This window comes from Myotis daubentonii, chromosome 6 (genome assembly GCF_963259705.1).
Source record: "Myotis daubentonii chromosome 6, mMyoDau2.1, whole genome shotgun sequence".
NCBI classification, from domain to species: domain Eukaryota; kingdom Metazoa; phylum Chordata; class Mammalia; order Chiroptera; family Vespertilionidae; genus Myotis; species Myotis daubentonii.
In genome coordinates this window covers 71,263,936-71,288,052 of record NC_081845.1, presented here as the reverse complement: position 1 = coordinate 71,288,052, position 24,117 = coordinate 71,263,936, and the positions used below count along the sequence as shown (strand labels likewise).

At 38.8% G+C, this 24,117-nt stretch overlaps 1 protein-coding gene across 1 annotated transcript in view; it reads right to left on the bottom strand.

Annotated features, from left to right (window-relative positions):
* Positions 1-24,117, bottom strand: part of EYS (eyes shut homolog) — a 1,266,634-nt gene that overhangs the window by 244,294 nt on the left and 998,223 nt on the right. The window contains 1 exon segment of the mRNA XM_059702239.1: positions 11,452-11,605. Coding sequence (XP_059558222.1) covers positions 11,452-11,605 — 154 coding nt within the window.

The following is a 24,117-nucleotide window of genomic DNA, read 5'->3' as shown; positions in this document are numbered from 1 at the left end:
ATATGGTAGCTGATATCTTGAAGAAGGAGGTAAAGAATAATTAGGTTGATGAGGGTTTTCCAGTCATGTCAGTTGAGGAATAGGTTAGGAGCTGGAAATAGGTAGTTTACAACAGAAAGATGTGACAAAAATAAGAGATCTTTGCATCATTTATTGTTTGTTTTTGGAAGTGAGATAACTGACTATCCAAAAGACCATGAGACCTGAGCATGCAGGGAGTGGGAAGTAAGGAGTATCCGTCGGGAACAGTCGAGCTGGCTTCGGGAGGAGGTGGCTTGCAGAAGGGATAGTGTTCAATTTAGGAGATAAGAACAGCGAGGGCCCTTCAGGGGAGGAACTGTAGCATTAGCTAAGATAGGACTTTGTTGGGATGGTAAGACCTGTGGCTTTGATGGGATGGGACAGCCCATGTTGGGTAATAGAGGAGGATAAAGATGCATAAGTAAAAAGCAGATAAAGGACCTTGATTAAAGCCACATATGATTTGTCCTGGAGATAACACATGATGAGGAAGGGACTCCTTTTCGATGCTTTGATTCAAGATGATCTTACTTTAGGAATATTTTAGGGAGGAAAATCTGAACAGCAATGAGCTCTGTACCAGGATAGCTAAACATAGGGGACCTAGAGTTAAATGGTCTAGGTGAAAACCCTGCTTCAGTTACTAGTTTCATGACCTTACATAAATTACTTGTTCTCTTTAAGACTCAGTTTATTCATCTCTTAAATGATATCATAAAAGTAACTATCCTTAAAGATATCGTAAACACTAAATGAGATTGTGTAAAAGTATTTATCAGAGTGTCTCTCAGAGAAGTGTTAAATAAATACAATATGATACATATTATCATATAGTTATTAATGGTCATATTATTATTAGGTGACGTTTCTAGCACATGTTTGTAAATAAATCTTATTTGTTGGATCCACCCCAAACTTGCCAGATAGGTCCACCTCAGAATCGCCTGGACAGCCTTCTCCCCTGCTGTCATGGAGACAAATCTGCTTTTGGCGGTACAGACTTTGGTGCCCACTCCATGATCCTACTCATATGCTTTTTATACCGTATTCCAGAGCCTTCCTCTGATATCTCTAAGACTATCACTTTCCCATCTGTGAAACTATAAAAGGAGGCAAGCTAGTAAGCAAGGAACTTCAAAACATTCCCACAAGAGTTAGTGGATTAATTCCCCTACTGCCCAATCAGTACTGCCAGGGGCAGTGACCCTCAGAATAAGCCACTGGGCACATTCACTTCACACAAAATATATATTAATTATCCCCAACTTTTCTTTAGCAGATTTTGTAAGACACATTGGAATATATGTTATGTGATTATACAGCCCTGTCAACAGCTTTTGGCATCTTTCTGAGAAATAGACAAACTGAGTATCTACATCATGAATATGAAGGAGAAATGTTTGGAGAGGTAAAAAATGGACTGGATAAGAGAAATTTTTTTCTTTCACCAAACATATTGTATCTCCTTCAAATAAATTCCTTACACAACACTCATGACGGACATTTAATAAATGTGAACTGATATAGTGTATGATTTTTGAGACCTTCCTGTAGATTGAGAAATATGCTACTAAAAATTTATAGGAAAATTCCATATGGAGAAGAAATATATGTGATGTCTTTGATCATCCTGTCCATTAAAAAATGAAATCATATTAAATTCAACTGATAGAGCTGTGAAAAACTTTGGAGGAGATCCAGAAGATAGGGCCTAAAATAATTAAACGCTGAGGGAACAAAACCATGAGAGTAAGTTTATTTAATTGGAAGGAGACATATCTGTAGAAAACTTCATTAAAGTTTTTATGAAGTGTTTTTAATGAGATGTTATAAAATAAAAAGCAGTGAGCAATTTTTCTAGTCCCAGGGCAGCAATAGAAGAAAAGTAGACTTATATGGATGATAAACCAGAACACTAATACTATACATTTGGTGCCTTTCAAAGAACTTGCATACACGCGATACTCACAGAAGCCTGCATAACAGAAAATGGGTGCTATTATGTCTGTGTCTCAAAGACAGGAAAGAGAAGTAAACTCCTTTGAACTGTACAGAGAATGCTTTGCTCCCCCACTTCCCCATCCCCAGGGTTCTGCCCTTTCGGTGTCCCGTGCCTTCCTTTGGAGTTGTAATAGACATAAAAAGATCTAGCCGTCTGCTCTATGCCGAGGTGCTAGGCTAAGGCATACCCTCCCTGGGCAATACTCTATGTTCTAATGATGAGTCACTGAATGGAATTGTTTGTGGTTCTCTATGTCCATGCTGATGCACATCTACAAAACCAGCATTCTGGGTTTTGACATGATTCATATTTAGCTGTTTTTTCTAAGCGTCACTGTGTCTTTAGCTCACTCCTGATCAGAGAGAAAGTAGAACTATGTCATTAACATGGAGAATTCAGTCCTTCTGATACTATGGTGGAGGTTATCATGAGTGTAGCAATGTGTGTCTAGTTTATCTGACAAGAACATTAGTTTGCTTAGATGTAAGTCAAGTCTTTAAGTGCTGATGTAATCATGAGCCCCACCAGTTTGGGCGAATTCTTTGGTGTGCTGCCCTGAGTTTCCTTGGGGTCGGAGGGCGTATGAAGGACAGGTCCCCTTGCCTCAATTCAGGAAGCTATGAAATATACCTACTCCAGTGTTCTTCTTAAGGGCAGCTGCAGCCTCTGTTGCAACTGCTTTCCAATTTAACTTCTATCTCTACTCAGGAGTGCTTCTCTCACTGCCTTACAGTGAGACATTTAACAAATTCCCCTAATAAACTCCCAGCATGCAAATTTCCACTGTCTATTTTCAAGGAATCTGACCTAAGATACTAGTTATTAGGTCTCAGTGGCTGAGAACCAATCCCCATAATTGCAGGAATTACAATGATAGAATCTCCCTTTCCAAATATTTTTAGGAATCCTCAGGGCTTCTTGCACAAGGGTGTCCTAGTATCAGACTTGCTCACGGGAAGTTTCTGGGCATCACCAATCCAAGGCTTTACTTTTTCTTGTTCTAAGAACTCCCCACAGAGGCTATGCTAAGCTGGAACTGTGTTTCCATAATTTTCTCTGAGGTCTACGTACTCGAGGAGTTGAAATTCTCCTTTAGCACATTCTCTGCTCCTGTTTTACTGGCAAAGGTGAAGGCAATTGCTAACCCAGTGCAAGCGGAGGATGCTTCTTTGCTGTTTTGTTCATCTGGGATATGGAAAGACATTCCCAGGGCATGGTTGAATTTATCCCAGTCCATCACATATGATCGAAAATTTTTGTGCTCCAAATGGTGAGAGCTTTACCAGTGTCCAATAAGCTCCTATGTAAATGCTTATGGTATTTGATGTAGGGCTTTGTTCTAAAATCTCCTTTTTATCTTTGTAACATTTTGTCTGGAGTTCAGATATTACTGGTAATAGAATTAATCTAACTATTACAAAGTTAAAAAGTGGGAGAGACCAAGGACAGAATTCAGTGTCCTATATAATAAAAGGGTAATATGCAAATAGACCAAACAGCAGAACAACTGAACAACCAATCAAAGTGTAATATGCTAATGATATACTAAGGCTGCTCAATCGCTTGCTATGATGTGCACTGACCACCAGGGGGCAGATGCTCTGACGGGTAGGTTAGTTTGCTGCTGGGGTCTGCCTGATCGGGACTGAGCAAGATGGGCCAGACACACCCTGGAGCCCTCCTGGAGTCCCTCCACAACCCTACTGTGCACCAGTGGGGTCCCTCAGCCTGGCCTGCACCCTCTCGCAATCCAGGACCCCTCAGAGAGCTGGTTTCAGCCCAATCCCACAGGCCACTCCCCTTGAGAGGGCGCCAGATGCAGGGCTCATGGCTGACGAGCACTGTTGTGGCAGCATGAGCCTCTCCTGAGATCAGGACCGATTGGGTGCAAGCCCACGGCAGGCACAGTGTGGCCGGGATGAGTGGGAGCAGCAGGTAGGAGCTGCAGGCAGCATTGGACTGCAGGTTTCGGCCTGATCCCTGCAGGCCACCCAGAGGGACCCCACCTGTGCACAAATTTGTGCACCAGGCCTCTAGTATATTATAAAGAAGAAATGTACTGTCTCATGATGACATCAGAATATCATCTGAAGAAATATTGAAAGTCTTTGCTCTATATTTATTGAGTTTAAACACTTTGGCTCAATACCAGTATCTATCTATGAAACCAGCTTTCAGTTAAAAAAAGAACTTACTAAATCTTTTAAAAAGTCTTAAACTATTCTTAAATGAGTCTGTGTTAGGTGGAAGTAAGTTCACAGATCTTAAATTGTAAAACAATTTACCTCAATAGATACCTTCTTTTTATTCAATGTATTGATGAAGTCATGAACAGTTCGTTGAGGATGAAGCTGGCATAGTTCCTTTTAGCTTCATTTAGAAAGTTAGATGGCTGGCCATTTTTTTAAAATAAATGAGACTGTCTATATTTTGAGTTCACTGTGGAAATTGTTCGAAAGAAGTTAATTAAGATAAATATATTGTCAAAGAATGAGGCCTGGGATTTAAAGAATGGGATTTAAAGAATTTTCACAATAAAATATCTTTCCTAGTAGTCATTTTAAGACAGTAATCAAATATCCTCTAACCACGATGATAGATCCTAGTTAGGGAGTAGTAGGGGGCCTACAGAAGCAGGTTGGAAACTATCTGAATATAAAGCTACCTCATTGAATCACCACTCCTTAACTTAATAAACAAATATTCCCTTGACATTTTCTCATAAATCTTCTTTTTCAACATGTTTAACCCTTTTATTCTACTGCACTGTGTGGCAAAGTGTTCTCTGACTCTATTAACTACTGCTTTTCTACCTAAATTCTCATATATTCAGTTTGCCCCTAAGTCTTCACTTGCTTCCTGTTATTTTCTTAAAACAATCTTGTCTTAAAGATGATAGAGTACACGCATTTCAGAATTACAGAGATAAGGCTGTTAGGGACTGAAGTTCATTTTGCCATACATCTGCCATCATGCAAGAATACTTTAAACACAATAGCTAAGAATTGGAAACAACCTAAGTGCCCATCAGCAGATGAGTGGATTAAAAAACTGGTACATCTACACAATGGAATACTATGCCACTATAAAATAGAAGGAACTTTTACCATTTGCAACAGCATGGATGGAACTGGAGAGCATTATGCTAAGCAAAAAAAGCCAGTCAGAGAAAGATAAATATCACGTGATCTCACTCATATGTGGGATATACTGATCAACATAATTTGATGAACAAGAATAGATCCAGAGACAAATGGCAGGGGAGAGGGATTAGAGAGCAACCAAAGGACGTGTAAGCATGCATATTAGCATAACCAATGGACACAGACACTGGGGCGGTGGGGGTTTGCCCGGGGTGGGAATGGCTGGGGGGAGGGGAGATCACTTGGGGAAAAAGGAGACAATAAAACTTTAGACAATAAAAAAAAATTATAAAAAAAGATTAGTTCAAACATAGTAATTTCTGACAGCTGTAGAATGCCAGCACTAATAATAATAAAGGATGAAAATGCAAAGACTTCCTCAGCATACATGGCTAATTCTCAAAACAATTTCCTGCCATTTATTTATTTATTTATTTATTTATTTATTTATTTATTTATTTATTTATTTATTAATTTATTTATGATTCTCTGCATTAGAAATTACCTACTATATGTTTGCTGATGATTTTCTGAAGAGCTAATCCTTGAACTTCATGTTCTCATCAGACCCAATCTCCATCTGTTGTTCCTCTGCTAAATTCCTAATCTTTTTTCAAAGCCCAGTTCATTTCCCACCGCTGTTATAGCTGTACTTGCCAACTGCTATCTCCCTGTCTTCTCACTAGAGTGGTTGCTCTCAGGACGTGAGGGTCAACCAGTTCTCTGGTCTGTCTCAGCATCTCAACACACCAGAAGATGAGACATTGTGGACCTGAATTTTTACTTTTGTATCTTTGCTAATAGTCATTCCATTTGGATAGTTTGAACTGAATTGCAAGCAAGAGGAATACACATGTGATTACATAGTTAAACAATGACTTGAAAAACGTTTTCAATATCAAACCGGCCAGTGGAATCCACTGAGATATGACTCAGTGAACATACTGTGTGGTCTCAGGTTTACATTCCAATTATGATGTCTTTGCTCAGTAAGTTCCATTTATTTCTTCACCACTAGACACCAAACTGAAATTTAACTTCTTTGTTTCTTAAGATATACACAAATTTGAAATACAACTATATATGTTAGCAGAAGATTCTATCCAGTAATCCTAAACAACACTAAAACTATCAACTTCTAGAACCAAAGAGAGTCTTTAAAATTTTTCTTAAGCTTAATATTTAGTGAAATAAATTTTAGTTTTACAGTGAATATTCATAATTGAATACAAATAAACTACACTATAACTTGCTGTCCAGCTAGTATTGATGTATGTTATGTATGGACATGTTATGTATGTATGAATAGTATATTATGTATGGATTAAGGAGCAAGAGCAATGTTTAGATTTATGTATTTACATACATGTCAATTTAATAACAAAGTATTATCTGTATTTCCCATATTGAGCTCTAGTTTTCCTACATTTCCTCTAAGAAATACCAGATGGAGGAGTTGATGGAAATGATACAGAAATTAATATTGAAGTAATGGTTTGACCTTTTTAAGATGAAAAGCTTGCCAAACTTTCCATATTGACATGGCAACGTTTTAGGAATAAATCTAATATCTTTTAGATTTAGCACAGTTCAAAAGTCACCATCTGTTTCAAAAAGTGAAAGTTCTCGCTATTACATAGTTTCTTGGCTCTAAGACTAAAAGCAGGCAATCCATATAACATTGACTATCAGAAATATGTGAGAAACTTTTATATATTTTAGAAAATCAGAAACGCGAAGGACTTTCTGAATTATTCTCAAAGCTATGTTGATAATACACTATGGACATTCTTTCTTCTTACATAAACTGGGGTAAGTCTCCTGCTCATTCTCTAGGTGGAGTTATCAGTCAATACCAGCAGGGCAGCAAGTTGTAGTACAAAGAATTAAAGTGGGAAAATGGCAAAGCAATAGAATCTGATTTTGAGGAGAGTTGTTTGAAAGGTCTTTGACAAATTAAATATGGTTATTATAAGAAGTTTTATTTTGTTCCTTTCTTATTTTTTTATAAATTATTCACTAGTAAATCTCTTCATTTGATATACCAAAATCAATCCTACTCAGAATCCTTTTTTATTTCCTATTCTTTTGAGGTTAATGCTGGTTTTGCATTCTAGTAAATTTTTTAAAAAATATATTTTATTGATTTTTTTTTACAGAGAGGAAGGGAGAGGGATAGAGAGTTAGAAACATCGATCAGCTGCCTCCTGCACGCCCCCTACTGGGGATGTGCTCACAACCAAGGTCCATGCCCTTGACCGGAATCAAACCCGGGACCCTTCAGTCTGCAGGCCGACACTCTATCCACTGAGCAAAACTGGTTAGGGCATTCTAATAAATTTTTAATGTACTTTCTTCATCAAACAACTGTGGGAAATAATAAATAAGATAAAACAGGAGGTAGAAATGAGCCCATTTACAAAACTCAGCAGCAGCTTTTTTTAGTTTGTTTTGTTTTCTGGGCCAAATATATAAGAAGGTAATGTGACAAAAATGCTTGCAATGGTTTTACCTGGTTTGTTTGAGTTTTCTCAAGTGCTAGGCTTCTTGCTGCCCAACTATCAGAAACATTTCCAGCTTTTGTTCAATTGGTCTTAAGCCAAGCAGGCATTTCTTTACACTGACCTGCTACTACAAAGTGGCTGATAGGGACATGTTGCTCTGCAGTCATGCAATTCTTGGCCAACATCCACTGGGCTTTGGATACCCTCAGAGCTTGTTAACCAAAATTAATGATTAGATATTAGGGTGTACCTTAGATATATGCATGGCTAACTTTACGCCTCTGGATAAATCTTTGAGAAAATGGTGTCAGGTGTTTCAGGTGGTAGAATATAATGAAGGTAGAATAGGCTATGTGGCTTTTAAACATGCAGATAACACAGTAAATTACCTTGAGGAAAGAACACAGGACTTCTTTAGAGAACAAAATAATAGATAAAGAGACAGTTTTTCTATAGGGCAGACACAAAAAGTGTCCAAAAAATTTAAACTTGAGAAACTTTAAAAACTGTATATATAGTGTGTGACAATTTTTCTGAACTTCCCCAAAGGAGAATAACCCTTGTGAAAACCAAGGCTCTCTGTGTAATCTCTTTCAAAATTTTTTTGAAATGAAAGACAAACTGTGCATGAGTATGAATTACAATGTATCTGCAGAACTGTGATCTCTGCTCCATTTCATTTAAGAAGAACTTCTATCTTGGTACTGAATTGACCTCAATCACTACAAGTGGCTTATTTGAGTTTGTTCTACTTCTGTTATCTACCCTACAGCTGTAATGCAGATTTAGTATGAAGAAATACTGACATGTTTATTCTCCAGGGCTAACAGCAAAATAAAATTCAAAGCATCTTTTACATGTTTACCTTAGAGCTCATTTTATTAATTAAAAAATAAGTTCTTAACCAGGGGATAGTATTTTATTGTTAAGAACCCTTAAATATAAGAGAAAGGACATCAACATTCATGCAATTAAAAACAACCTAATTCACATGCTTTTTAGGGTAAACTTTATTATGAATTTGTATAGAAAGAGTCCTATTAGTGAGAATTAGGATAGCTAGGATGAACTGTACAAAAAGACCCGTGAGTTTTAAACTATGCCCAGTTAAGGATGAGAAGTAAGACTGGAGTACACAAGGCAGAGAGAGAAGGTGACATAACAACTGGACAGATAGGGATAAAGCAAAAGGCAGTCATACATCAAAGGATGTACACAAAGACAGAAGTCTCAATGTGTGTGTCTTTCGTTATTTCCTACCCTCTGGAAGGAATATTTTCTCATGTATATTGTATGTTGTTGCTCCAAACTTCTAAGTGACTTAAGTACTCAATTACTCTATTTTTCTATGCATCAACACCTTCTGATTGACAATTAAACATGCTTAAATCTCTGTCATCTTACATTCCCCCCCCCTCTTAACTCATCACCTCCCTCTAGTTACCATCTTACCTCTTTTTACACCTTCACAGTTAACCTTTTTGAAAGAGTGGTCTACTCTTGTTATTTCAAGTTTCTCCAATCTGCTTTCTTACGCTATCCCCGTAGAATGAATTCTTCAGGCTATGGGATCTTGTGGATAGTCCAATGGACTATCAGAGCATCTGACAAACCTTTCCATTCCCTCCCCAGACTCCCCACTCCTTTTGTTTGCCTCCTACTGTTCTGGTTACTCCTGAGATCCTTTTATAGTTTCATCTTCCTCTACTCAGTCATTAAATGCTAGCTCCTCAAGACTCAGTCCAGGCAATTTTTTCTACTCACTCTATGCTTTCATTCACACCTGTGATTTCAATGACCATCTGCACACTGATGACTCATAAATTTATATCTCCAATCTAGACCTCTTCTCTGAGGTCTATATCCATATATTCAACTTTCAAACTCCATTTTATGTTTCATAGGCACCTTAATCTCATTATGCTCAAGCCTGAACTCACAATCTTCTCTATCAAATCTTCTTTCATTGCTTGTTATCTCAACAATAAAATCTTCTATACATTGCACAACAGGAAATAAGTATTCATTTTGACACCTCTCTTTTTACTCAGGTATTAATCAGTCACAATTTTATTCCTAATTTTATTTTATTTATTTTTTAAATTTATTTTTTATTGTTGAAAGTATTATAGATGTTCCCTTATACCCCACTGACCCTCTCCACATGCTCCCTCCCTCCCCCGGGCCTTCACCACACTATTGTCTGTGTCTATGGGTTACTCCTAATTTTATTTTAAATATGTGCCATTGTTTGCTTAAAATGATTGTATTATCTAAAAGGATGACATTATCAATAGAAATCCCTTTTAAATTGTTATTCAACTACTCATTTGCCTCTTTTTTTTTTTTTTTTTTTTGGTATCAACTGCTAACCTTTGTAAGAGAGATGATTGAAATTGGAGTAAGCCCATTGCTTTGAAATTTTATCCATACAGAACTCAGTGTTCCAAAAGTGTATGCTTAATTTATGAATAATACTGTCTGTACTTTAGGGTAATTTCATTGCTGTCTTGTCATAATCAACTGAATTGCTCAGCCTAGATACCTCATCTCTTTATTCAGACATTTACTGAGAAACTTTCCATCTGATGCCTTGGCTAAGTACATTAAAAATGAGTAAAATACTCTCCCTGCCTTTATAAGGAGTTTCCTTTTTCAGATTTTTGTCAATTCCCTTGATTTCATTTTCAGATTGATGCAGACCCTGGAAGTTTATTTGATTTATACAACCTTCATAAGTTAGCTAAGATTCCTGCTGATCAAACTAACTTATCCAACTGTCATATAGCATGCAAACTCAGACACAAAATATTATTTTTAACTGAGAGTAACTTTAGAGACCATAATTGCCAGATTGCTGCACTGTTGAAAAATTTTAAATTCTTGGTTGGTATGTGAAAATTTTGTTCAGTAATACCCTTGGGATATAACCATTGCTTTTAGCCATTTCTCTCTCCTGAGATTCCCTTATACTGAAGCATGAACTAATTTTAAGATTGATTTTCAAAACTTTATTTGTTCCAGAAAGATATTTCCATTTAATATTCAGTTTTTCTCTTTTCTGTGCAGTCAATGCAGCTGTACTCTTTTCACTCAATAGATATTTTGTTAAACAATTGAACTATACCTTAGCTTTACCTGAACAACCAGACTATTTATTTGTCCCATTATATTCTGAAAACAATTGATTCTTTTTGTGTACAATTTGATTGTGTCAAATTAAATCTTAGTTTAATTTGTAGTTTACTCCACTGAGCCAAACCGCTAGGGCGTTTACTCCACTACCATTTGGTCTTGTCTAAAACATCCACTGAGATGAGACATATGGTCCAGGCCAAATGGTCCTTGATTCAAATAGCCCATAATATTTATGTATATTTGTGTTTCATAGGACTAATATATTGAAAAATATTACCATGTTTTATTAGTCCAATACCTATATCGTGGCTGTACTGTCAACAATAACCCTTCTTGCCTCAGTAACAGGTATCTAACTGGTAATGGCACATGGGTTAGGGAGATGGGTTGGGGTTAGGGACATGCAGAAAAGAGGGTTTATATTAACTATGCAAGTTTTGGATAGGACCAACGTTCAACAACCTTTTGGACAGGATTAGATGCCCACTAGTCCTCCACCAAACTGAAAAAAAAAAGGATTACCAAAACAATTTTAGATGAAACCTTTTGTCTTTCTGTATTTGGGTGACTGTTATCCATATAAATACCACTTTAAAAATAAGGCTCAGCACTACAGTTTGAAAAACGACTGTGGAATACTTACCGTATGGTGATAGGGATGAATGCATTTGTGTTAGTTCTATAATTAGCAGAGAGAGTCAAGCTATTTGGGGAGCTTCCACATCCATACTTAACTGTGGGCCTTCCTTCCACAAGAAATAAATGAAGAAACTGTTATCCAAAATTCTTCTCACTACCTTTAGGAACAAAATTACATTAAATTAGTGAGAAATGTAGATTTATTATATTCAATAACAATCATTAATTCATTCACAGACAATTGTTTTGTTTCAGGGGGTTATGATTGGTGAATCATAGGAGTGTTATTAGGTAATTATGCAATGTAATAGCCCTATATTAGAAATATACATTTTCCATGGGCTGAAAATGGCATGATGTTAACAGCATTAACTTGACATGAGATTAATGTCCGACTCTGTTTACCAATAGATAGATTACTTTATTTTGAACCTCAATTTCCTCATACTACTGAGTATTGAATACTTCGACTTCTTATTATTTATAGTTTAATTTTAATGTATTTCATAAAAAAGAAATCTACACTAATAAAAGAGAAACATGGTAATTGGCATACAACCGCTACCCTTTTCATTGGCTAATCAGCGAGATATGCAAATTAACTGTCAGCTAAGATGGCAGCCGGCAGCCAGGCAGCTTGAAACTAACATGAGGCTTGCTTGCCTCAGTGACGGAAACCAACGTTCCCCGCCTGCAGTTTCAAACATTGTAACAAATACCTTGGACTTCAGCCAGCAGATTCGTAACATTGTATGCAAAGGCCAGAAACCTACTTTCAGGAGCAGAGGCCTAAGAGCTGGAGCCAAGCCTCAGAGCTAAAGCTGGCCCAGAATAAAAAAAAAAAAAAGGAAAAAAGGAGCGTTTGGGAGTTCAGTCACCCCCAGCCTGAAAACAGCCCTCAGCCCCTCACCCAGACTGATCAGGCACCCCAGTGGGGACCCCTACCCTGAAGGGTGTGTGACCAGCTGCAAACAGCCATCATCCCCTCATCCAGGCTGGCCAGGCACCCCAGTGGGGACCCCCACCCTGATCCAGGACACCCTTCAGGGCAGACCAGCCAGCCCCCACCCATGCACCAGGCCTCTATTCTATATAGTAAAAGGGTAATATGCCTCCCAGCACCGGGATCAGCAGAGCTGAGAGGCCTCCCAGCACCAGGATCAGCATGACAGGGGACAGAGCCCAAACACCCTGATCGGCCCTGCGGCTCTGTGTGTGACAGGGTGCGGCACCCCAACCCTCCCCACCCCCCCGGCCCTGCTCTGTGTGTGAGGGGGTAGAGCCATAACCTCCCCATCGGCCCTGCCCTGAGTGTGAGAGTGGTGGCGCCCCAACCCCCTGATCGGCCCTGCTCTGTGGGTGATAGAGGGTGGTGCCCCAACCCCCTAGCGTCCCCATGGGCCCTGCTCTGTGTGTGACGGGGTAGAGCCATAACCTCCCCATCGGCCCTGCCCTGAGTGTGACAGTGGCAGAGCCCCAATCCCCTGATTGGCCCTGCTCTGTGGGTGATAGAAGGCGGCGCCCCAACCCACTGATCTGCCCTGCTCTGTGTGTGACAGGGGACGGTGACCCAACTCCCCTATCGGACCTACTCTGTGAGTGACAGGGGGGAGCTCCTCAACCCCCTGATGGGCCCTGCTCTGTGCATGACAGGAGGGAGCTCCCCAACCCCCTGATGGGCCCTGCTCTGTGCATGACAGGGTACAGAGCCCCAACCCCCTGATGGGCCCTGCTCTGTGTGTGACGGGGCAGTGCCCCAACCCCCGGATTGGCCCTGCTCTGTGCGTGACAGGGGGTCGCGCCCCAACCTCCCCATCGACCCTGCCTTGAGTGTGACAGGGGGTGGTGCCCCAACCCCCCAATCTGCCCTGCTCTGTGCATGACAGGGGGCGGCGCTCCAACTCCCCAATCGGCCCTGCTCTGAGCCTGACCAGGGGCTGCACCTAGGGATTGGGTCTGCCCTCTGCCACCCGGGAGCAGGCCTAAGCCAGCAGGTCATTATCTCCCGAGGGGTCCCAGACTGCTAGAGGGCACAGGCTGGGCTGAGGGACTCCCCCTTCCCCCCGAGTGCACAAATTTTTGTGCACCGGGACTCTAGTAGTAAATTATAAAGAGAAAACAATCTCCCTTCCTTCAGCCCATTCTTCATCTCACTATTTTTTCTATTATGTACACAAATATACAAATATTTTTATAGCCTGATTTTATTTTTAAAACTAATTAAATAATGTAATAAATAGTTTTATTCACCTTTCTCTTTCACTTAACAGTACATTTTGGACATCTTTCCATGTAAGTACATACATTTCTTTTATAAATATTCTTGATTGGAGTATAACTCATACAGAAAAATCACAAATTTTAAGCATATATAACTCAGTGAATGATCACAAAATAACCTGCTCATTTAAATACCACCAATTACAGAAAAAGAACGTTATTTACATTGTCTGAAGTCCTATCAATCACTACTTTCTTTCCTCTACTAATAGTAACCACATCCTGATGTTTAACAGAATTACTTTTGCTTCATTTTAATCTTCATATTAGTGGATCATACTGTATATATTCTTTTCTGTCTAGTTGGTTTTGCTCAATATTATGTTGGGGAGACAGCATTCATGCTAAAGTTTATTATTAATTTTTTATTGCTTTAATATTCTATTAAACAAATATTCACAATTCAGTTATTCCTTTTTCTATAGATGGCCATCCCCCTCCCAGTTTTTGGTTATTATTAATAATACTGCTATGACAACCTTGTATGTGTCTCTTGGATTGAAGTGCATGTCCTTCTATTGTGTATATAACTAGGAGTTGAATTATTCTGTGAGTATGAATGTAATTAATTTAGTAGCTATTGCCAGTTTTCTAAAATGATGTTCCGATTTAACTTTTTACCAGCAGCATATTAATATATAAGAGTTATAGCTGCTCCATCTTCTTACCATCACTTGGATGGTCACCTTGTAGATTTTAACTATTCTGTGTTTATTATTGTAGCTTTAATTTTCTTCACATTAGGGAAGTTGAACATATTTTCATGTTTAGTGACTATTTTGGTATCCCCTTTTGTGAAGTGTCAGTTTGTATTTCTTGCTCATATTTCTGTTTCCCCCCTTATTGATTGTAGAGTATAGATCTGGTATCTGTATCTATATTCATACATATGTATTTATATAGGATACAAGCTCTTTGTAAAACATACATATTGAAAATAACTTCTCCAATTCTGTAGACTGTCTTGTCAATCTTAAGGGTGAGTTTTGATGAACATATGTTCTTAATTTTAGTGTAGGTTAATTTATCAATTGTTTCCTTTGTGATTATAATTAGTACTTTTTACATCATCTATTGGATAAAGCAATAGTATTAAAGATTTAATAATAAAATACAAGTAGCAAATAATATCATAAAAATGGTTGAAAATCACTCTTTTGAGATCTTCCTAAATGTCCTTTACTAGAACCCACACAACTCATCCAGGTTTTTACCATGCTTCTGAGGGCTTGAGCTATACAAAACCCCGAATTAGTCTGTGCCTGGCAGAGGGTAATGCAGCTTCCTCTTCTCTGACTCTCCTGAGATTCACTAGCAGTTTTTGGACTTCTACTCTTTAGTGTTTTCCCCACGACTTCCCATTCAATTTCTTAGGCTGCTTTTCTCTGAACTTGAGAGTATAATGAGTAATTTTTTTAGTATATTTTGGACTTTTATTTTAAAACTTGGGGAGGGTGTTTGGAGCAATGGGAACACATTTAGAAACACAAACTTTGTACCAGCATCTTGTGTTTTCTCTAGAGGAGCCCATCATTAAGCCATTGAACGAAAGCCATTCTGTTGTTTCACTGAAAAGATGCTTGATGATGCATTAATGAAGAAGTGAGAACCTACCCTCTTTTGAAATAATTCTTAATGCTTTAAGGTTTTGTGGTAATTTTTTTTCAATAAATCACGTGTATTGTGAGTTTTCTGAATATTTATTCAGAAAATATCCTGAAACTCTTTTACAATATGTAATTCTCAAATTTCATTTATCCTAATAAAATTATTGATTGTATCTCTCGATTTGATGCAACAAACTGATGAATTTCAGAGGGAAGGGAGTGGACAGGAAGAGATTAACCAAAGAACTTATATGTATATTAGAGGCCCAGTGCACAAATTTGTGCACGGGTGGGATCCCTTGGCCTGGCCGGCGATTGGGGCTGATCAGGGCTGGCCGGCCAGGTGGAGGGACCATGGGAGGTTGTCCAGCAGGGGTGTGGGTGTGGAGGGAGAAGGGACTGCGGGAGGTTGGCTGTGGGAGCACACTGATCACCAGGGGGCAACTGCTGCATTGAGTGTCTGCCCCCTGGTGGTCAGTGTGCATAATAGCAACTGGTTGACCAGTTGAGTGGTCAAGTGGTTGACCGGTCGCTTAGGCTTTTATATATATATATATATATATATATATATATATATATATATATATATATATCCATAACCCATGGATAGACAATAGTGTGGTGAAGGCCTGGGGAGGGCGTGGTACAATAGGGGGAAAAGGGGGGCATTTGTAACACTTTTGATAATAAAGATAAAAAGTAAAATAAATATGCTGCCTAGAACAATAAATAAAATCATTAATTGCAAAACAATAGACTCTAGTTTCTAAATATTATAGTCTTTTAGAGAGTAAACCCTACAATTATAAATCTGAAATTTATATATACCATATTTATACAGGGTTGGGGCAAAGCAGGTTTACAGTTATGAGTACATGAAACATAGTTTATTCTTGTATTATTATTTCTTTCGACAATTTGATTTGAGATCCTATAAAAATAAACATTCAGAAGAGATTCATCAGTTGTCCATCAGTTTTAGTTAAAATGAAGTTCAACATAATTCCTTTTAAATAGATAGTGATCAATATAGTTATGTATATTAAATCAGGTATATAGTGGCCAAATTTCTAAATTTCCATAAAGTAACATGACTTTCTACCATTTTTCAGGAAAGATATAATACCATACATTTGTATGGCACTTTGTATTTTTCAAAACACTTTTATATACATTTTCTCAAGTCTTGTGAACTTGATCATAAAAATTACATTGCACTATTTATAGTCAAACTAAAACACCGAAAGTTAATTGATTTACCCAAGTTTTACAGTTAGCTCACATTGACTTGGGTTCAAGTCCACCACTGGTCACCTAATGATATTTCGATTTGCCTACAGCAGCATTTGGATGATCTCGTCATCCCTGGTACCACCTTAATGGCATGAGATAAAAACCATTCCCTGGGCCTGCACTGAGTTCCCCATTGAACGCACACACTTTTACTGCAGCTTTAGAACTCCTCCCTTGTTAAAGGTTTTATAGTAGCGGTAACCCCAGCAGCAACCTCAGAAGCATTGTGCATGGTAAAAAGACAGAGTAGCAGTGGCATCATGAGCAGCAACATGCATTCAGGATGCAGTTAGGATGAGCTAGTTAGTCAGTGGAAGGATGGCAAGCAGAGATTCTCTGAGGCGCACTGAAGGATTGTGGCAGCAGTTTGGCACGCATAATTAATTACTGGCACATGTGTATTACATGCTGCTGCAGAATGACTTCTGGGCCAGTTTCTAAAATTGATAGAGAGCATGGTTTAATTTTTCCTAGCCTGTTAATTTTGCTTAACCTGTTAAATAAAAACTGTAATACAAGACTCTTGGTGCCAACAAATCCTCTTCATTTGGATAAAATGAAAAGAAAAATTGCACCAATTGTCTATCCCACTTCTTGACATTTATGAATCCAGGGTTTTTTAGAGTCTAATTATTCTTTCCCTGAATAGATATGTCTATCAAATAGATGTAACATTAATGACAACTTTCAGACAAAAATACAGTATCCTGGGCCTGCAATTCCCAAGTGTCCCTTCCAGGCAAGTTATAAGGGAAAATGGATTCAAGCATTATCTGAATAAGAATTTTATTACTTTCAGAAGATGGCAGAGTAGGTAAATGCCTATACTCGCTGCCTCCCACAACCACATCAAAATTACAAATGAAATACAGAACGACCATCACCTAGAACTGCTGGAAAGCTGGACGAATGGAAGTCTACAACTAGAGAAGCAAAGAAGAAAGCTCACTGAGACTGGTAGGAGGTGCAGAAGCACGGAATGGGCTGGTACGGCACCCATGTATGCTGCTTTTTTAATTGGGAGGGAGATCGTCTCTGTGGAGGCCGCCCAGGGGAGCAAGGTTTTCCAGCCACACACCAGATCCCCAGCCCAGGGTCCCAGAGCTGGGAAACGAAGTAAGAGCTGTGGGCTGTAAAATCCAGTGGGGATTGGGGGTCAGTGACACAGAGGCTGCTGGAGACCCAGCTGTTCCTCTTAAAAGGCCAGCACAATGAACTGAACTTACAAGGTCCCAGATCCTCTGAGCTCCAGCACCAAGGAGAGGCTCTGGGGAACACACATACATATAAGGAGAAACTGGATTATCTGGCATCTTGGCAGGAACTTGGGCAGCTGGAACCTCCTGGTTGCAGGTCTGACCAGCAGCCATTTCTGGTTGTTCAGCCCTGGTGATTATCTAAGACCCCACCTCATCCAATTTATAACCCCATCCAAGCTGTGTGCAGTGGCTTTTTGCATATGAATGGTCTGTCCTTGCTCAGGTTAAAATCTCTCAAACAAGCTACAACTGGGGCAGGGAGCCCCAAACATATCAATAAGAGGCCCAAGACCTGGCACCAGCACCAGCCTGCCTTGCTTCATAGCTGGATCTCATCTGGGCACTTCCAAACCCAATGCAAAGAGAAAGATCTGCAGATCTCTCTGTAGCTCCCGCTGGGTAGCCCCAGACAGTGACTGACTGTGAGCCTCCCTGTAGACCCAAGAGCCAGTGTACCTAGTGGTCAGTGTCAGACCATAACAGATTACAACTCTACACATCCATAAGCCACACACTCAAGGGGCAGACTCAGTGAGCACCAAAGCCCCATTGAAGCAAGTCCTGCTCCATAGGGGTGACTCCTGCATAACAGCTCTCCCACTGTAGTCGCAGCTGGTCCTCACAGCCAATTGGACTGGAGGTCAATTCCTCTCAGTGACACCAACAGCAATCAAGTCTCAGCTACAACAAGACTGTGCTCACAGTCCACAAAGGGGTGCACGTAGAGCTCCCAGCTCAGGTGACTGTGGAGGCTGAGCCACCAGGATCTATAGAACACCTACTATACAAGGCCACTCTACCAACTCAAGGAGACATAGCAGCTCTATCCTATACATAGGAACAAACACAGGGAAGCAGCCAAAATGCAGAGGCAAACAAACATGTCACAAATGAAAGAAATGGAAGAAAGCAAACTACTGGATATAGAGTTCAAAACTCCAGTTATAAGGTTACTAAAAAATCTTCTAGAAACATCCACAAAAATGGAAAAGGACCATGCAGAAATTAAGCATACACTGACTGAAATAAAGAATAATATACAGGTATTCAAAAGTAGAGTAGAGGATTCTGAGAATCAAATCAACGATTTGGAATATGAGGAAGCAAAAACCACCCAACCAGAAGAGCAAAAAGAAAAGAGAATCCAAAAATATATTGCGTGGGAAAACATATTTGCCAATGTCATATCTGATAAGGGCCTAATCTCCAAAATTTATAGGGAACTCATACAACTTAACAAAAGGAAGATAAACAATCCAATCAAAAAATGGGCAAAGGATCTAAATAGACACCTTTCAAAAGAGGACACTCAGAAAGCCAAGAGACATATGAAAACATGCTCAAAGTCACTAATCATCTGAGAGATGCAAATCAAAACAACAATGAGGTACCATCTCACACCTGTCAGACTGGCTATCATCAACAAATCAACAAACGGCAAGTGCTGGAGAGGATGTGGAGAAAAAGGAACACTTGTGCACTGCTGGTGGGAATGCAGACTGGTGCAGCCACTATGGAGGACAGTATGGAGTTTCCTCAAAAAACTACAAATGGAACTCCCATTTGACCCTGTGATCCCACTTCTAGGAATATATCCCAAGAAACCAGAAACACCAATCAGAAAGGATATATGCACCTCTATGTTCATAGCAGCACAATTCACCATAGCTAAGATCTGGAAACAGCCTAAGTGCCCATCTGTAGATGAATGGATTAGAAAACTGTGGTACATCTACACGATGGAATACTATGCTGCTCTAAAAAGGAAGGAACTCTTACCATTTGCAATGGCATGGATGGAACTGGAGAGCATTATGATAAGTGAAATAAGCCAGTCAATGAAGGAAAAATACCACATGATCTCACTCATTCATGGATAATAGAGACCATTATAAACTTTTGAACAATAATAGATACAGAGGCAGAGCTGCCTCAAACAGATTGTCAAACTGCAGCGGGAAGGCCGGGGAGGGTGGGAGGGCAGGAGGGGGGTGGGTAAGAGATCAACCAAAGGACTTGTATGCATGCATATAAGCATAACCAATGGACATAAGACACTGGGGGGTAGGGGAGGCCAGGGGATTGTCAAGGGCGGGGGAAAAAAAAGGAGACATATGTAATACTCTTTGTAATACTTTAAGCAATAAAAAAAAAATAAAGATAGTGTAAGAAACCTCTTGGACAACTTCAAGTGTACCAAAATTCACATTATGGGGTTGCCAGAAGAGAGAGAGCAAGATATTGAAGACCTATTTGAAGAAATAATGACAGAAAACTTCCCCTACCTGGTGAAAGGAATAGACTTACAAGCACAGAGAGTCCCAAATAAGAGGCAACCAAAGAGAACCACACCAAGACACATCATAATTAAAATGCCAAGGGCTAATGACAAAGAGTGAATCTTAAAAGCAGCAAGAGAAAAGCAGTTAGTTACATACGACTGTCAGCTGATTTCTCAACAGAAATTATGCAGGCCAGACGGGAGTGGCAAGGAATATTCAAAGTGATGAAATGGAAGGACTGACAACCAAAATTACTCTATCCAGCAAAGCTATCATTTAGAATTGAAGGTCAGATAAAGAGCTTCACAGACAAGAAAAAGCTAAAGGAGTTGATCACCACCAAACCAGTATTATGTGAAATGCTGAAAGGTATTCTTTAAGAAGAGGAAGAAGAAGCAAAAGAAAAAGATAAAAAATATGAACAAAAAATGGCAACAAATACATACCTATCAATAATTGAATCTAAAAATCAAAATAAATGAACAAGAAATCTAATGAACAGAATAATCTGGTGAATAAAATAGAATCAGAGGCATGGAAATGGAACAAACTGATGATGCTCAGAGGGAAGAGGGTAAAGGGGTGGGAAGAGATTAAACAAAGGTCTTATATAGATATATGCATTACCTATGGACACAGATAGTAGCGTGGTGAAGGCCTGTGGGGTGGGGTGGGAACCAGGTGGAGGGGAGCAATGGGAGGAAAAAAGAGGTACATCTATAATAATCTCAACAATAAAGATTAAAAAGAGAAAAAATCCCACAAAAACAAAATAAAAAATTAAAAAAAGAATTTTATCACTTTCTCCATTTTGTCCTGTACAAAACACTGTTTTAAGCAAATTGAACATGTTGTCTCTCAATCTTTATTACAACTCTTTCATATCTTTGGTATCATTATTATTAATATTATCCGTTTTACAGAAACTGAGGCACAGAGACATTAAGTACTTATCCAAAAGTTGGAGCTAGGTAGTCCAGCTCAAGTAGTTTTCTTAATCCCTGAATTATACTGTTCTTGAGATGTTCATGGCAGCAATTTCAATCCTTGACTGAGTATATTTTCATACCTACCTCTGGCCACCAGAAGCAAGCTTGTTCCTCACTAGGTCTTCCCTTGATGTAATCACATCAGAAGCAGAGTTGTATCTCTCACTGACTTATTTCTTCATTAATTTCAGTCAAAGAAATAGCATCTAATTATTCTTAACATGATTGTTTTCTTTCAAGAGAAGTTTAATAAAGAACATCATTATAGGTCAAGGGTTGGCAAACTATGGGCCATGAGTCCAATTCTGCCATTGTCTGGTTTTATAAGTAAAGTCTTTTGGGGAAAACAGTCACATTCAGGTATTTATTTTTTTCTATGGCTGCTTTCACGCTATACTTGGCAGAGTTGAACAGCTGGGACAGAGAATATGTGGCCTGAAAAATTCTTTACTCTCTGGCCATTAGAGAAAAATTTGCCAAACTCTGTTATGTTCCTGATCAAGTACCCCCAGGAAAAGAATTATCTTTGATTCCATTTATATTTTGACTAAACCCTTGATATATATACCCTCTTCTTACTACTTATCAGAGGAAGGAAGTATAACAATGTTTAATAGAAAAATTTCCTAAAGTAAAGTCTCAATACCTTTCAATTTTTCATCACAACCCTCAAAGTTGAGTACCTTGCAAACAGAACATTAAGAACTATTCTAATCAAATGCATACTCTATTCAGGGCAAGGGTGGAGTCCTGAGGAGGGTGGTGGAATAGAGATGTTACACACAAGATTATGAGGGGTTTCCTAGTTAGTGAAGATATGTAAGCACAGATTCCATGTAAGGAATCTCTGTACTAAGCCTCAGTTCTTAATTGTTACTCCTATTATAAGACTTATAATGGTCAGCGTTCTCATATAATCATGTACATAGTTTCTCTCCACTAAATGGTGAGAAATGGGATGCACATCATCTCTTTTTTTTGGAATAAATTTTTTTCCTTCTAGTTATTTATTTATTTGTTTTTAATCCTCACCCGAGGATATTTTTCCCATTGATTTTTAGAGAGAGTGGAAGAGAGAGGGAAAGAGAGAGAGAAATATTGATGTGAGAGAAACGCATTGGTTGGTTGCCTCCTGCACATGCCCCAAGCAGGGCCAGGGCCAGGGAGGAGCCTGAAACCAAGGTATGTGCCCTTGACCAGAATCAAACCTGGGACCCTTCCATCTGCAGGCCAATGCTCTATCCACTGAGCCATGCCGGCTAGGGCATCTCTTATTCATTTTTATATTCCTCACAGTGCCTAGCAGAGTGTGATGCACTTTCTAGGTGCTCAGTTTTGTTGAATTTGACTTTTGCTGTCATAAAAAAGATAAGGTAAAATAAAAGGAAATCTCTGCAAACTAATGAATGGCAATGTATGAATCTATTATCTATGCTTTCAACTCTACTCCCTTTCTTATTCATCTAGAGAAGTGGTTCTCAACCTGTGGGTCGCGACCCCTTTTGGGGTCGAACGACCCTTCCACAGGGGTCACCTAAGACCATTGGAAAACACATATATAATTACATATTGTTTTGTGATTAATCACTATGCTTTAATTATGTTCAATTTGTAACAATGAAAATACATCCTGCATATCAGATATTTACATTACGATTCATAACAGTAGCAAAATTACAGTTATGAAGTAGAAACAAAAATAATTTTATGGTTGGGGGTCACCACAACATGAGGAACTGTATTAAAGGGTCGTGGCATTAGGAAGGTTGAGAACCACTGATCTAGAGCAAGCTCCATTGGGAGTTATTAAGATAGGACAAAAATTCCCCCAACATTTTATGGTAGGTATTGTAAAATTGATTAAAACATTTGAGCAAACTTTTTAAAAATATTATTTTTTCAATTACAGTTTACATTCAATATTATTTTGTATTAGTTTCAGGTATACATCATAGGTTAGACAATGATTTGACCATCACATACTTTACAAAGTGATCCCCCTAATATTTCAAGTACCTACCTTGACACCATACATAGTTATTACAATATTATTGACTATATTCCTCATGCCATACTTTACAACCCTTTGACTGTTCTGTAACTACCAATTGGCACTTCTTAATCCCTTCACATTTTCCACCAAGCCCCAAAGCCCGTCCCCTCTGTCGATCATCAGTCTGTTCTTTGTATATATGAGTCTGTTTCAATTTTATTTGTCTATTTCATTTTTTAGGTTCCACATATAAGTGAAAATATATGGTATTTGCCATTTTCTCTCTGACTTATTTCACCTAGCATTATTACCCTTCCTATTTGTGACAGCATACGTTTTTTCTATAAGAAAAGATGCTTTTTAATATGATGTCAGGAAATACTATAGGATTTCATTGGCCTTGGCCAATGAAGTATCTAAGGAAGATATTCTGTATTCTGCTGGGAATCATTTTATAGAGAAAGGCAGATGTCAGATTCTTCAGATTTAATTTGCTTCCTTCAGCAATATCAGAAATCTCTTCTTTTAGCCCTTCCTAAATGCACAAAACAGGAGGGCCCAATCATCCTACTTTTCCTGTTGACTCCTACCTGGAATAAATACCTAAAACTAGCCCTTCTTTTGCTTTATTTCTTAAAGACAAACACAAAATAATATCAAGGTTGCTTCTGAATCCAGTGCTCCCACTCGAGTTGATCATGTAATTTGCCTCCTGTCATTTGGTCAGATGTCTGCTCCTAATTCTCAAAGATCACATACTTCCAAAGGGCTTGCTTATTTCTTTTCAGAGAAGCAGCACAGAATGGATTCAACTGCATGGTAATACATCCCATGATGAAACCCCCTGATTGATACTGCTTGCTGAGCGAGCTCATTTTCTGAAAGTGCACCTAAAGAGTTTTGTGTGGTCTCCTCCCTTCTCCTGTGACCTATTAGTAGCTCCTTGGACTGGGTTCCAGAATTCTGA